Source organism: Marmota marmota, unplaced genomic scaffold (assembly GCF_001458135.2).
Source record: "Marmota marmota marmota unplaced genomic scaffold, marMar, whole genome shotgun sequence".
Taxonomy (NCBI): Eukaryota; Metazoa; Chordata; class Mammalia; order Rodentia; family Sciuridae; genus Marmota; species Marmota marmota.
The window spans coordinates 4,562,646-4,576,469 of record NW_025999905.1 but is presented as its reverse complement, the minus strand read 5'-3'; the positions used below and the strand labels follow the sequence as shown (position 1 = coordinate 4,576,469).

The 13,824-nt window shown below is 39.3% G+C and overlaps 1 protein-coding gene across 4 annotated transcripts in view; it reads left to right on the top strand.

The window, feature by feature from the left end:
• The window catches only part of Dock4 (dedicator of cytokinesis 4), a 443,711-nt gene extending 431,148 nt beyond the window's left edge, over positions 1 to 12,563 (top strand). For 3 of the 4 annotated variants that reach the window (XM_048799621.1, XM_015498141.2, XM_048799620.1), the window contains 4 exons: positions 1,448 to 1,520; positions 3,332 to 3,445; positions 6,589 to 6,650; positions 9,874 to 12,563. In XM_048799621.1, the coding sequence (XP_048655578.1) occupies positions 1,448 to 1,520; positions 3,332 to 3,445; positions 6,589 to 6,650; positions 9,874 to 10,311 (687 nt within the window). In that variant the 3' untranslated portion in view covers positions 10,312 to 12,563. The remainder of the gene's footprint in view (positions 1 to 1,447; positions 1,521 to 3,331; positions 3,446 to 6,588; positions 6,651 to 9,873) is intronic. The other variant, XM_048799623.1, reaches the window with a different exon arrangement.
• Positions 12,564 to 13,824: the final 1,261 nt, after the last annotated feature.

The following is a 13,824-nucleotide window of genomic DNA, read 5'->3' as shown; positions in this document are numbered from 1 at the left end:
TTCCATCTGTTTACTGGTAAATGCCATAATTTCATTCTTCTTTATGGCTGAGTAAAACTCCATTGTGTTATATACCACATTTTCTTAATCCATTCATCTATTGACGGGCATCTTGGCTGATTCCATAATTTGGCTATTGTGAATTGTCCCTCACTCTTTCTTTTTTCTCTTACCTATATAAGAGAGCTGCAATCCATTCCATTCTGAAATCCCCAAGAGTGCAGGAGCAATCTGTTTGCCTTTGCCATTCTTCTTTAAGGCATTGAGGGCAAAGTGGCTGCATCCTCTGGCTTTCCCAGTACCCCTCACAGGGACAAAGGAATGTGGCTTGAACCCTCCTCCCCCAAACTTGGCTTCAAAGTGATTCTCTTAATCTGAAGGTTTAGGTCATGGGTTCAGCCCTTTGGGCGCTTCTAGAACATCAAAGAATGATTTCAAAGTTGAAGATTTGTATGTAGCCCTGAATTTTTATAGATTATTTGGGAGTAATTTAGGAGCGGAGAAAAATAGTTATTTCTACTCCAGCTAATTTCTCTGTTTTTCTACACCATCCTGGCAGAAGTCTGTAGCTGCATCTGGAAGTGGATGAGAGCGAGTGGGATTTGGCTTGATTGGTTTATCTTTGCTGATTGTGTGATCTTCCCGAAAGTCCCAGGATACCTCCTCTGCGCAGCACTGATGTCTTGCAGAAATTATATCTGAGTGCGTTTGGCTGAACCAGCTAACCAGTTTTATTTCCCTTTGTCACTTGATGTTGCAAGGGGATTTCACAGTGTGTTCCATCTGCTCTAGGAAAGTATGTTGGCAGCATGGGAAACTCTGAAAGCCTTCCCTGATTACTCTCCTGAGTTTTCTACTTTGGGTAAAATTCAAAGCAGTGTGTATATTGCCAGTATTACAATAATAATGTTGCTATAGTGCATCTAGTTAAGGACTTGGAACTTTTTTTTTAATAGGTCAGCATGTAAAACTGGCATTTTATAGGTTAAAAAATACAGAATATTAACCATTTCATATGTTTTTAAACTTAATTTGGATTTAAAATGTGAAGGGATTAAAACGTCCATTCATTAGAGAATTTTTTGAGCTACAGTTTCTCCTTTAATTCTTACCTTAATTTCATATTGCCAGTCTAGCATTTGTATTTATAAAGAACACCATAGCTCAACCACTATTTAATATTTTTTCTATATTTTGTTATAAGTATTTATTTACCATTGATATTTAAAATGAAATACAAACTTCTAAAACACTATTCTTTTTCTCAAAACCTAAGGCTCTTTTCCCCTTAAGTATAATTGAATTCTTTGTTCCTAGGCTCATCATACCATATAAAAAAAATACTTTGAACGAAAAGTTTCAATAAGGAGATAAATCATGTCATTTTCTAAAAGGTCTCACTTGTCAGTATATTGCATCATAAAAACAGACTCTTATCCCTTTCCAGAGAATGCTGTTTAATCACATTGGAGATGGGGCCTTGCCTCGAAGTGACCCAAATCTTTCTGCCCCTGAGAAAGGTGGGTATCTACCAGCCCCCTCCTCAGTCCTGGGATGTATAAGGGTTTGTTTTGTCCTCATTTTCTCCAGTCTTCCGTGTGTCCTGTGGAAGGCAGGGCTCTAGGTCCTTAATGATCAGGACTAGTACACTCTTTAGGGAACTAATGAAAGACAGTATTCATGATCCATTCTTCATCAACTGTTTGTGAGATTTAAGGGCAGAATCTGAGCAACTTAGAAATGCCTCTGTTGAATGACTTTGGTTGTCTTTCATTGAGTCCCCATGTGAAGCCTGTTCTTCCTGAAACAAAGTTGCCAATTAGGTCACTTGTTCAGCACAATGAAAATAGCAACTTGGAAGATTGATTCTGTGGTCCCTATCCTTTGTCTCCCTTACAAAGCCCATTCAGCCAGCTCATCTGTTGTTTGTGGTGACTCGGATATGGGTCTTGTACAATTAAATATTATTAAAAATTGCAATCCAGTGCATAATGGAGTGTGCCCTGCTCAAGGTCACACACACTCGCAGACACACACAAATGAGAACCAAATACATGCATCTGAATAAGCAGCCAATTAGCATTAGTTTTGCAACATGGGCAGAAGATGAAGAGCAGATTAAATGTCACTTCTTCAACTGTGGGGGGGTGGGGGTTTGCAGCAAGTCACCAATTTGCCGCTTCAGGGTCAGGCCTCAAAAATAGGAGCAGTCCCACAGGCCAATGAATCAAGAGTCCCTAATGAAACGTCCTGGTAAAGTGCACTTTAATTGCCCTCATTAAAAACTAGACTGTATTGTCATTTGGGTACTGACACATTAACATTAAAACTTTCCAAAAGAAGATGGAAATCAGTGAGGCCTTAGCCAAAATAATTTTAAAATGCTAATTTAACTTTAATGTTTTGAGTCAAGCATTGATCTTTGCCGCTAGAAATTGGGTGGTGTGCTGTTTTTCTCATCTCTTCTATCAAAAGAGAACCACAAAGCAAATTTAAAAGGAATAGAGAAAAAATATCTTAAGAGTCATTCCACTCTGTTAAATGAAAGGGGTAATTTAGTGGGAAAATGTGGAAATTTTGAACATGTCCAGGAGATGGCAGTATCTATACAGGGAGTGAGCTCCTGGAACTCCAATCGGACTTCATTGCATAGTGACTGCCACCAACCTTGTGCGTCCTGCCCTGGTTCCTGGCAGGATTGTTCCATATTCCTGCATCTCAGTGAAGCATGGAGCAGACAGATCACAAAATAAGAATGGCACTCAGTATTCCAAATGGTTTCCTTAGGACATACTTCACTGCAATCCACTGATTTCAGGAACAAGACTTCTTTCTTCAAAGAATTAGTCAATGAGGTGGTGTGGTACAGCTATGCTTTCCCAATAGTTCTGCCAAACAAACTGTTGAAATATTAGGATGTCATTGCCTTCTCCCTTTTTGGGTGCCACATGTCCATAAATTTCCACTAAAAAACAAGTTTTAAAATAGACCAGTGACTATATCTTCCATCTGTCTCCCAGCATCTAAACACATTTGTAATTCTCAACAAGTTTCTATACTCTGGCATAGAGATTTGTAGTCCTGTTTTACAGCTTAGGGAATTAAAGAGACATGCTAGCCTACAATTAAATGTCAACTCTGTCAGGTAGCCAATTAAACGAAGTTTGGGTATTCAGGAGGTTTTCCTCTTTGTTTTTTTTTTTTTTTGGTTTTTCATTCTGAATAATTCTGGATTTTTTCATTCTGGATAATTCTGACTTTATTCTAATATCTCAAGTGCTGGAAAAGCAAAGCTGAACCATGTGTTTTTAGCTGTGTTATTCCCTTCCAGCTGTGAATCCTACCCCTAGCAGCTGGAGCCTGGACAGTGGGAAAGAAGCCAAGAACATGTCGGATAGTGGGAAACTTATCTCTCCCCCTGTCCCTCCAAGACCCACACAGACTGGTGGGTATTTGAAGCATTTGAACAATTAGTTTTGTAAACTAACTTTTACTCACTACTCCAACTTATCCTCAACTCCTCAGAGAAAGGTGGGCATTTGTTTCTGAGGTGAAAGCCTTGGGAGCTGCATACTTCATTTACAGTGTTCTCCCCTTTCCCCAGCTTCTGTTACTTGTCCAACAGTGGTCCATTCCTAATGAAGCCCTCAGGCAGATTTTGTCGGTGCTCCCCAGTCACCATCCTCAACCCTCTAACCCTGCTGGGCCACTCACATTTCCTCCAGCCTTTGCTTGAGCCACCTGGTTCCTATCACCCTCTGCTAACTCAGGCACTCTCCTCAGCGTCATTCAGGACTCATGCCAAGGTTTCAATTGCCCCTAAATAGGAATTAACTAACAGCAATTTTGTTGGGCTTCTGGCATTCATAATTACCTGCTGCTTTCTAAGTCTGGATGCAAGGGGAGTGTTTCTCAAAGGTTGATGCAAGGCACTGCATTCCCTAGGGTCCTGGCTCACAAAGCAGATTCTGAGACCTAATCTCAGCCATACTGAATCAGAATTTTAGGATTTCTGAGAAAAGATCCTTGTGTCTGTATTTTTACCACACCTTTCAAGTGATTCTCATGCTCACTAGATTCTGAGAACCTCTGGTAGTGGTTTCTGAGAAACTTTTGGGATGGGGTAGTTCAGTGGTACGTGTTATGTTTAGTATATGCAAGGCTCTGGATTCAATCCTCATCACCAAAAAGTAAAGAAAAGAAATTTTTTTCATGAGTGTACAGCAATAAGAGGCCACTTTCCTCCTGAATGGAGACTTGAATGTGGAGTTTTATTGTTGTTTGGGGGTTTTTTTTGTTTGTTTGTTTGTTTGGTTGTTTTTTGTGTTTGGTTTTTTTTTGTTGTTTTTTTTTTTTTTTGGTACTGGGGATTGAACCCAGGGGTGCTTAGCCACTGAGCCACATCCCCAGCTTTTTATATATATATATATATTTTTTTTTTTTTTTAATTGAGAGGCTGAGTTGCTTAGGGCTTCACTAAGTTGCTGAGGCTGTCTTTGAACTCATGATCCTCCTGCTTCAGCATCCTGACTGCTGGGATTATAGGCATGTGCCATCATGCTGGGCTGGAGCTGTTGTTAAAAGCGTCCTGTCCTCCTTTACTGACTCTGCTTATTCTGGTGTTGGGGGTCTTCTCAGCACCTACCTATGTCTAAAGGTGACTTGAACTTTACAAATATAGTTGGCCTAAAAATAAGAAAATATGACATTGTTTCTTCCATAGATTTTTCTGCACTGATCTTTCATATTTCATTTGCTGTATTCTAGCATCTTGTTCTGTTTTCTTTTTTACTAAGAAAGTTGACTTTACCTTTTAAAAGTAAACTATATGCTACCCAGTGTGTTCTAAAATTGTCAAAGCTGAAAGTCAAGTTACCTATAATTTTTGAAAGGCACATGAGACCTTTAAACAAAACAAGAAATTACTTTAAGCTTATTGATCATCTGCATCACTGTGTCAATGTGATGACAGGAGATTAAGACACATCAGCCAGTTTTTTTTTGTATTTCATTTGTGATTCACATAGATTCAGGCTGTCTCCAGTTCAAACCTGATTGTGTCCCTACAGTTGGGAACTTTAAAGGCATTTTTTTAAGGAAAAATAATGTTAATAATATTAACAATAATGTTAATAATAATTATCATCATCATCATCATCATCATTATATTGATGGTAGTTAGGTTCCTAGGCCAGTTTCAACCTGAAGACAAGGATATTAATGGAACCATTTTTAGCCTTTGTGGGAAAATGCTTTTCCAGAGAAGGATCTGTGAACCTGCACTGAGTGCCAAGGCCAACTATGGAGATGTCACCACCTGCCTGAGTCAAGAGGAACAGGAAACCTTGACTTCTGCCACAGTGATGACATAAATATAGCTCCCAATCAGGATTGGCTTCTCTGTATATGCATGATTTCTTCCATAATCAGTACCCACAATTGATGAGCCACGAGAAGTAGCCCTTGTGTTAGAAGGTGACATGTCTGACAGCATGCCATAGCCAGGTGAAGGCTACACCCACCATGTGACAACAGACCACTCTTCCTGTTCCCTTAGGAGGGTGACCTTCCTTCTCCCCAGGTAACTTGGCAGGGCTGTCATCCCTTCTGCACTGATTGCCCGCATGGTCTGTCCTGATGTCATCATCCGTGGTCACTGTTGTAGGCCTCTGTAACTGTCTGTCTTTCTTCCTTTCAGCTTTTCTGTGGTTTTCTTAGGAGTTACAAACCTTACTGTGACAACTGGGAGAGTGGCAGCTAATCACAAAGCAACATATCCTGAATTCACTGCAACTTCTCTGTGTGGAATTGGGAAGTGTGGCTTGCCCTCCCCCTGGTGACTGTGTCATATGCAGCTTTCACCCAGCATAGTCACGATCTAGAGAACTGGATATGATCCACAGGCACACACAGAGGGGGCAGTGCCATCACGCATGCTATGTCCCAAGTATAGGACTTAAAAATCTAGTTAAAGAGCAAGGAGATCGCTTTTCCGGCCCTGATGACAAAATCCATCGAATACCACCACCCATGGGACAAAGGGAAGACCCGAGAACAGTGTTGGGGGGAGAAATGACCAAGGCTTTTTGTCTGTTTGGGGAGTATTGGGGTGGGCTATGTAAAAGGAGTTTGATTAAATATATTCCCATGGACCTATTCGAAGCTGCCTGGATGGCCTTGGTCTTCCCATTGCAGCCCAGGCCAAAGCCCACAGCTGTCTCCCAAGGACTGCTCCCTGGCACCTCACACCTAAAAGCACCTTACCAGGTAGCAGGATCAAGCAGTGGAGAAGCATCTGGACATTAGAGAAATAGAAAGGGCCTTGGACCAATTTGGGGCCCTGTCACTTTGGTCAAAGCATCATGTGTGCACTGGCAACTTTTCGCTAATTGGCTCAGGTCTTAGTAATGCTATCCTTTGTGAGGAATTTGATGGGCCTCATTTCGCTTCTCCCCTATCCCTACCCTACCTTGCTTAGGAGGGCCTTATACACTGGATCATCTATATGGGCTTGAACACAGAGGGTATTTGCATATGGTCAGCTGTCTGGTTTTTCTTAATTAAAATGTTATCTCTCTCCATTCACAGCTTCACCAGCAAGACACACAACATCAGTATCCCCCTCACCTGCTGGGCGGTCTCCATTGAAGGTACAGACCCTTCTTTAGACTGAGGCTAGAGACTAGCCCAGGTTCCTTTATGCTGTAAGACTCATCCCAGACAATTGAAAGGTGTTTTCATTTGCACAGACAGGATATACAAATAAGAGGTAGGGGAAGGATGGGTAAGAAAAACTCTGGATTTTCCCCTTGGGGAGCCTTCTCCATGAATGCAGCTATTTGTTTTTGGATTATTAGCCTCACTCCCCAAATAGTAGCAATGAGAACTTAAAAACTATGGTCAGTATGTATAAGGAATTAGGAAAGAAATATGGTCCCAATGAATTTTTAGGAACGTTTTCAGCCCATTCTGTTGCTTTAAGGTACTTTGCACAACACACACACACACACACACACACACACACACACACACCACGCTTGAAAAACATCAGTAACAAAGATCTAAATATTCTACTGTGGGTGTTTTGCCTTTATCATCAGCCTCACCTGTTTTGACAAAGTGAAGTTCAACTTTCTTTTTAATATTTTATACCAAGATTGTCATTCACATTAGAATTACATATTTAGTCATGAAAAACAAAATGATAAAGTGGATAAAAAATTTCTGGAAACAAACTGAGAAAGGTTTAAAGGTCAGAGTTTTGAATTGCTGTGTAGTACAGGCTGCTGAACATCTCTAAACATACAAATCCCTCATGAAGATAAAGAATAATATTTAGTCTCTATCCAAATTGAATCAGACTAGCTGCAAGTCTTGTTAGCACATATGAGAGGTTGGTGTTCAGAGCTGCAGCACCAGAAGCAAATAAAGGGTTGAAGTAAGTGTTGAAAGGACGATTTTGTACCTGAGCGACTTAGGATTTACACGCTCCATGTCCTTCTTGTTGATGAGACGGTTCTAGCTAATGTGAAAAAGACAAATTAGCCTCTACAAACACATAGGGGCATGTTGTGATCCCAGGCATCTGTGCTGCCGAGGAGAGTTGCTGATAGAAATGGAGATTCTGGAAATCAAAACAAAAAGAAAAGGAGAAAAATCACAAAGAAGTGTGATTTCATTTGTGTTGCCCAGAATTTCTGACACATAAATTTGCTTATCAGTGGAAATTATTTGCTAGTTTCGTTGTCTTTCTGCAATGCAGTGTTATCATAGAGTACACAGACAGCATTTGCTTTGGAAGCCATTGCCTGCCATCCTGATGTGAGGAAAGGAAAGCAACATGCTTTTTCACATTTTTACATGTACTTACTGGCAAAGAGCTCCACATGTTGCTGTGAAATTATCATATGTGTTTTTCAACTTGATTTTGCAGAGTAGTAATAAGATAATAAGTAGTCTAAGAAATTAATTCCTAAAAAATAAAAAGAATCCAAGGCCTGAAAATGTTCAAGTAGAAAATGTTCAAGTATCAAACAGTTCTAGTTAGCAAACTCGTATATGTTCTCTACAGACCTGCATATATTTTTACTGGCCATGGGTAATCTTGAAGCCATGCCTTTGTAAATGGGGCTTGAAAGAGGAGAAAATAGATTGAACATTTGTGTTGTAACACCTGTATTACATTAGAGGGCACACTGCTACCAAGTTGTTAAATTTAATATGATTAGAATGCAGTGTGCTGCCCTAAGTGGTAGAATTCGATTTTTTTTTTTCAACAGTTAAACAATGGAGTTAAGCTTTTAGAGGAGACTTACCTGCCTTCTTTTGAATTTGAGATCTAATTTTTGACAAAGACAGCAGTGAATGTGGATTTGATTAGCTATGCTTTATTTTACTGTCTATTAAAGGAAATGCTTGGTGTTTACCAGCATTATTTTGTTTAAAAAGAGAGACCAAGGTAAAGTTGGGCCAGCATAGCATTTCTCAAAGTATGTTCCATAGAAAATTGGGTTTTTATAGGACATTTGTTATTAGTGAAAAATTGTTCTATGGTCAAATAAAATTAGAAAACACTGGGCTAAACAGAGTTATTTGGGTTTCTTTATTATAAGACTTTGTATATTAATATGATTGCAAGGTACATAGGAACATTTCCCAGTGGAACCCTCCATTCATGGAACCTATTTTAGGACTTGCTGTCCTTAGATTACCACCTGGGGGAGCAACAGATTCAGATGCAAATTGACCAGATTGCTGACATAAATGAGTTAAGGAGGCTGTGTAGAAAGCCCTGTGGAGGAGTGGGGATTGTGGTAAATTGAAGCATTCATGCCATTGTTGCAGAACTTCCAGTTTTTTATATAATATCAGAAACCTAGGGTTTTGTGTGAAATTTGCCCATTTTAAAAAATTAGTAAATTAGCAACTAATAATTTAAAATTAAAAATTTAACATTAAAAAAATGAAATTTGTTTAAAAAAAAAAAGCAGCAGATGGAACTGCTCACAGCTCAGGCTAGAATCTGAGGGCTCAGTTTACAGCTTCATCTCAGGAGTCTGGAGCAAAGTCAGAAAAATCAAGTGCAAGGCCTCTTGACTAGTGGGAAGTGCCCTACCTACATGTCCTCAAGCTGCCCCTGTGTCCTGCAGTTGCGAACTCCTGGCCTGCTGAGCTAGAAAAGCAAAATGGAGTCCCCAAGGCTGCTTTCACCAGTTGCCTCTCTTTCAAGCTGGATATAGGACAGTGGTTTGCCAACAAATTCCCTGGCTGGTATCTTTCATCCTCTGTTTGAAAATGATAAGAAGTCAAGCAGGCATTGAAGTGAACTGGATGCTTGGGGGGCTGGCAGATAAGTGTCAGATGTGTAATTTTCAGCGCTGTGCTTGACCACCGCTCATGTTTGAGTCTGGGTATTTGCATTAGTCAGCTTGGGTTCTCATAACAAAATACTATAGTCAGGGGTTTAAACGACAGAACAGTTCTGACAGCTAGAAGCCCAAGATTAAAGTCTTAAAAGTCTTGATTTCTCCTAAGAACTCTGGCTTGAGATGGGCAGCTGGCTCTTAACATCCTCATATAATCTTTTTTTTTTTTTTTTCTGAATACCAGAAAATTTATATAAAATTATATAAAATTTTATACCGAAATTCCTCTTTTTAACAGAAAGTAGTCAGATTTCATCAGGGTGGGTTTAACTTGGTCCCTTCCTTGAAGATGGCTGCAAATACAGCCACCTGCTGCGGTTCTGGAAGCCAGGGCTTCCAAGCGTGGACTTGTATGTGGGTGGTGGGATGTTCAACCCACCTGTATCCCTGACTCTGCCGTTCTCCCCTCTTTCTTTTCCGTCTCCCCCTCTCCTTGCCTTGGGAGCAGGGCTCTGTGCAGTCTTTCACCCCATCTCCGGTGGAGTACCACTCCCCAGGACTGATCTCCAACTCCCCGGTCTTGTCGGGCAGCTACAGCAGCGGGATCTCCTCTCTCAGCCGGTGTAGCACGTCGGAAACCTCAGGCTTTGAAAATCAGGTGAACGAACAGGCGGCCCCGGTGTCGGTGTCCAGCTACGCGGGGCCAGGACCCGAGGAGCCGGTGCGCAAAGAGAGCAAAACCCCACCCCCGTACAGCGTGTATGAGCGGACTCTGCGGCGCCCGGTCCCGCTACCTCACAGCCTCTCCATTCCCGTCACCTCTGAGCCGCCGGCCTTGCCCCCCAAGCCTCTGACAGCGCGCACCAGCCACCTGGAGAACGGGACCAGGAGGACCGAGCCCGGCCCGAGGCCCAGGCCCCTGCCCCGGAAGGTTTCTCAGCTCTAAGTCACTTTTCCATGTACCTGAGATGAATACCTGGCCGTTTACAAAATAAGACGTATGATGAGAAGACATTTAGTGTAGGCACTTTAATAACTTACTCAGATCTTTCTTTACATGAGTGGAATTAAAACTTGCTTATTAATATAATGTTGCACAATATTAAAAGTTACTGATCTAAAGCCCAGATGTTACATGAAGTAATGGCTGAATCTCTCTGGAACGTTTCTCCTAGTGGTAAATAGTGATAAAGACTCTTTTTGTATCTTTTTATGTTCGCTTTTTTTTTTATATATATATATAGTTTAATCTTAAAACCAATACAATATTGTCAAACAGTACAATGTGTGATAATGTTGTATACTTTTTACTGAATACTTGATACTCGGAGAAAGCTTATTACCGTCAATGCACATCCTCACACAATGGTCCTTACTTTAGAAGACTTCTGTAAATAAGGTGAGGTTTCTGGCTCTTTCCCTGAGCAGAATGTTCAGTGCACACCCTTGAATTGAAAGGTTAAAGCTAGCTAGACAATATATTAAGGGGTTGCAAGGATTGGGACTAGAAGTTATTTTGTTCTTGAAACAAAATGTTTCTTTAAGATTGTTTTTGATGTTTGACAGCTGTCTGCATTCTTAAAACTCCACCTTGTGAATCAGTTGCTAAATCCTTTAGTACCCTGACACCATGTTATCTGCTGTATTTCTTTTCAAGGTGCAATTTGCTTTCAGAGTTCCAATCAGCTAGATTAAGCAAAAGACCCCAAAAGAAGTGTTTACTTGAATTTTGTGCTTCCTTACTTGATAGTGTCCCATTTAAAATGTTTCATTGCAGAAGAGCAAGTGTTCAAGTATTAAATAGGCACAAATTACTGTGTCCCATTAACAAGAATTCAGGAATCAATATAGGACAGTATTAAATCAATAGTGTAAATGAAGAAAAACACCTTTGTGAAAATATATCAGCATGATTAAATGGCAAAAGGACTTTCAAAAGGCAAGGGCATTAACTTTCAATCCTGCATAAAATTTAAAATTCCTCACAACTCTCTCTTCTTACCAGTGAAGCTTGTCTTCTAAGCTGATCCTGTGGTCCTTTTGTTAGAGGAGGATGATTATAGAACGTTCTAGCTTGAATATTGCAACATAGCATCTTAGATCTAGATAGATAAGCTGATGCCGCTGTTGTAGGAGTGTGGAAAATGCACCTTGTATGTAGTAATGTATTTTGTATCTTTGTTTTTTTCTTTTACTGACTGTTTATAACACTCAATTGACAATAGATATAAACTGTATTTTAAATCATACTGTTAAATATTTTCCCTCTTTTGTTGGGAAGCTCATTTTAGTTTAACCCTATTTGTTTTTGTTGATAGCTTACCTGGAAGGCAGTGACCACTTTTTTATATTCTCTTAATGAAACCATTCAGCAGGTATATGCTGTTGAGGCTGGTTATAGAGGTTTTCTATAATAAATGTTCAAGTATTTTTGTACATAACTGGTTAATTTTAATAAGAGATACCATTATGTGTAAAAAAAAAAGGTAAAAATAAAAGCAAACAGTTGTGGATACAGTATGATTGTTATAATTATGCCAAATACTTTATGTATGGAAAAAGAATATTTGTACATATGTGCTTTTAACAATAATTCTGCCATATTGACTTTACAATTTTGAATGTCAGAAAAATTAATATATGTTAAAATATTTATGTTTAGTGAAAGTATTCATAATTGAGGAAAGGAACAATTTTAGCTTTGTATCTTGCAAGTTTTGCAGTTGGAAATTTCTTGAACTAGCTTTCGCTTTTGATGATAACACTTTGTGTTTGTAATCACATCCATATATTTATATATATGTGTGTGTGTGTGTGTGTATATATATACACACACACATACATATATATAAATGTAGGAAGCTCCATATTTCTATTGCTTTAAGAAGTAAAACCTTCCACTTAAATAAGATGACATGCATAAGATAACAAAGCTTCTTTGATTTCCTTTTCCTGTGTAATTTGATAGATTTCTTGACTAGTGCTTGGGCACAGAATAAATCAGTGTTATTTGCTCTTGAAGCCACTTTTTTTAAGAAAAAAACAATTTTTTGGCAGTGAACAGTTGAATTTATCATGTGCGTGTATTTCTAAAGCAGCTATATAGCAGAACATTTCAAGAGATTCCCTTAGCTCAGATGTTCATATTGGTTGCTGCTGGATGGTAAATATTAAATAAAGCTACCAGATTAATCTTCATATTACTGTCTTTATTCCTATCATCAGTGCGTCTTTACCAAGAATAGCAGCTATGTATTGTTGGGCTCCAGTTAATGCACTTCTATTCTTTATGGCTCATTTATGCCATGAAGAACAAAGGGTAAGAAGGATCAGTGTGGGTCACTGTCCCGTGGAGAAGGTTACATTTTTCTGGGTGGCTGAACATTAACTGGCCTAACTAAAGCCAATTTAACCAGCCAAGCCATCAGAGTTTCTTTGCATTAGAAAACTTGACACAACACAGGTAGAACTGGGCAAGGGAATGACCTAGTGCTGCCTTTGCCAGCTGTAACATGCTCTATTGGCATGCCTGGTTTTTATAAAATGTTATAGAATATATTTGACAGTCACTAAATCCAATGACTACAAGTTTTCTGTTAATAAAGACTGGCTTTTAATTTTGTGAGTTGTGTCTGTGCTGTGTTAGGTTTATGACATTCATGTAACTCAATGCTAAGCAAACCACTGTCTAAAGCTTCTGTCCCATTAAATACCAAAACCCAGTTAAAGGCCATTTTCAACATCTTCCCGATTGTTTCTCAGCATTAACTAAATGACTTAAGCATTTCTGGAGTATTTTCATTATAACTGAGCCCATAAGTATTTCAAGTCTACAAGCATAATTACGATATGAATAGCTCAGTTTCCCACCTAAGAAGGTTTCTGTGTGCATTGTGATTGTTCTACAAAAGACAACAAAAGAATAACAAATCACATAATCTTGCCTTTATTTGCTCTTTACACTTTAAAAGCTGGCTTTTACTAAAATGAATTCTCATTTAATGATTGAATTATGTCTTGCCACCAATATATAAGGAAACCAGAAAAGGTTTGAAGATTTGACTATCAATCTCAACATGGCTGTTATTTTTTACATATTCCTATTGTCTTTTTCTGCATTGTTGAGTTCCTGTTCCCCAAATATCACCAACAATGTTGATGATACAGGGCTGTGTCCATTGCTCAGCATTTGAGAGAGCCCCATCCTGACAGAGCTTTGGCCCTGTCTCAGAGGGGCAAAGACAAGATCAGATTTTATAGAAATTTTGGAGTTTTGTTTACAGTGGGTCTTTCATTGAGCAGGCTTTGATTAAGATTAAAGGTCAAGGTGCACTTGTGTAGGATGGGTGGAGACAGCAAGGCAGGAATTTTGAGTCAAGGTATTCAAAAAATCTTGGGACATAAACCATCCATTGGTGCTTTCTATTAAAGAGTCCCTTGAGAAGTTCCTATTCTGAAT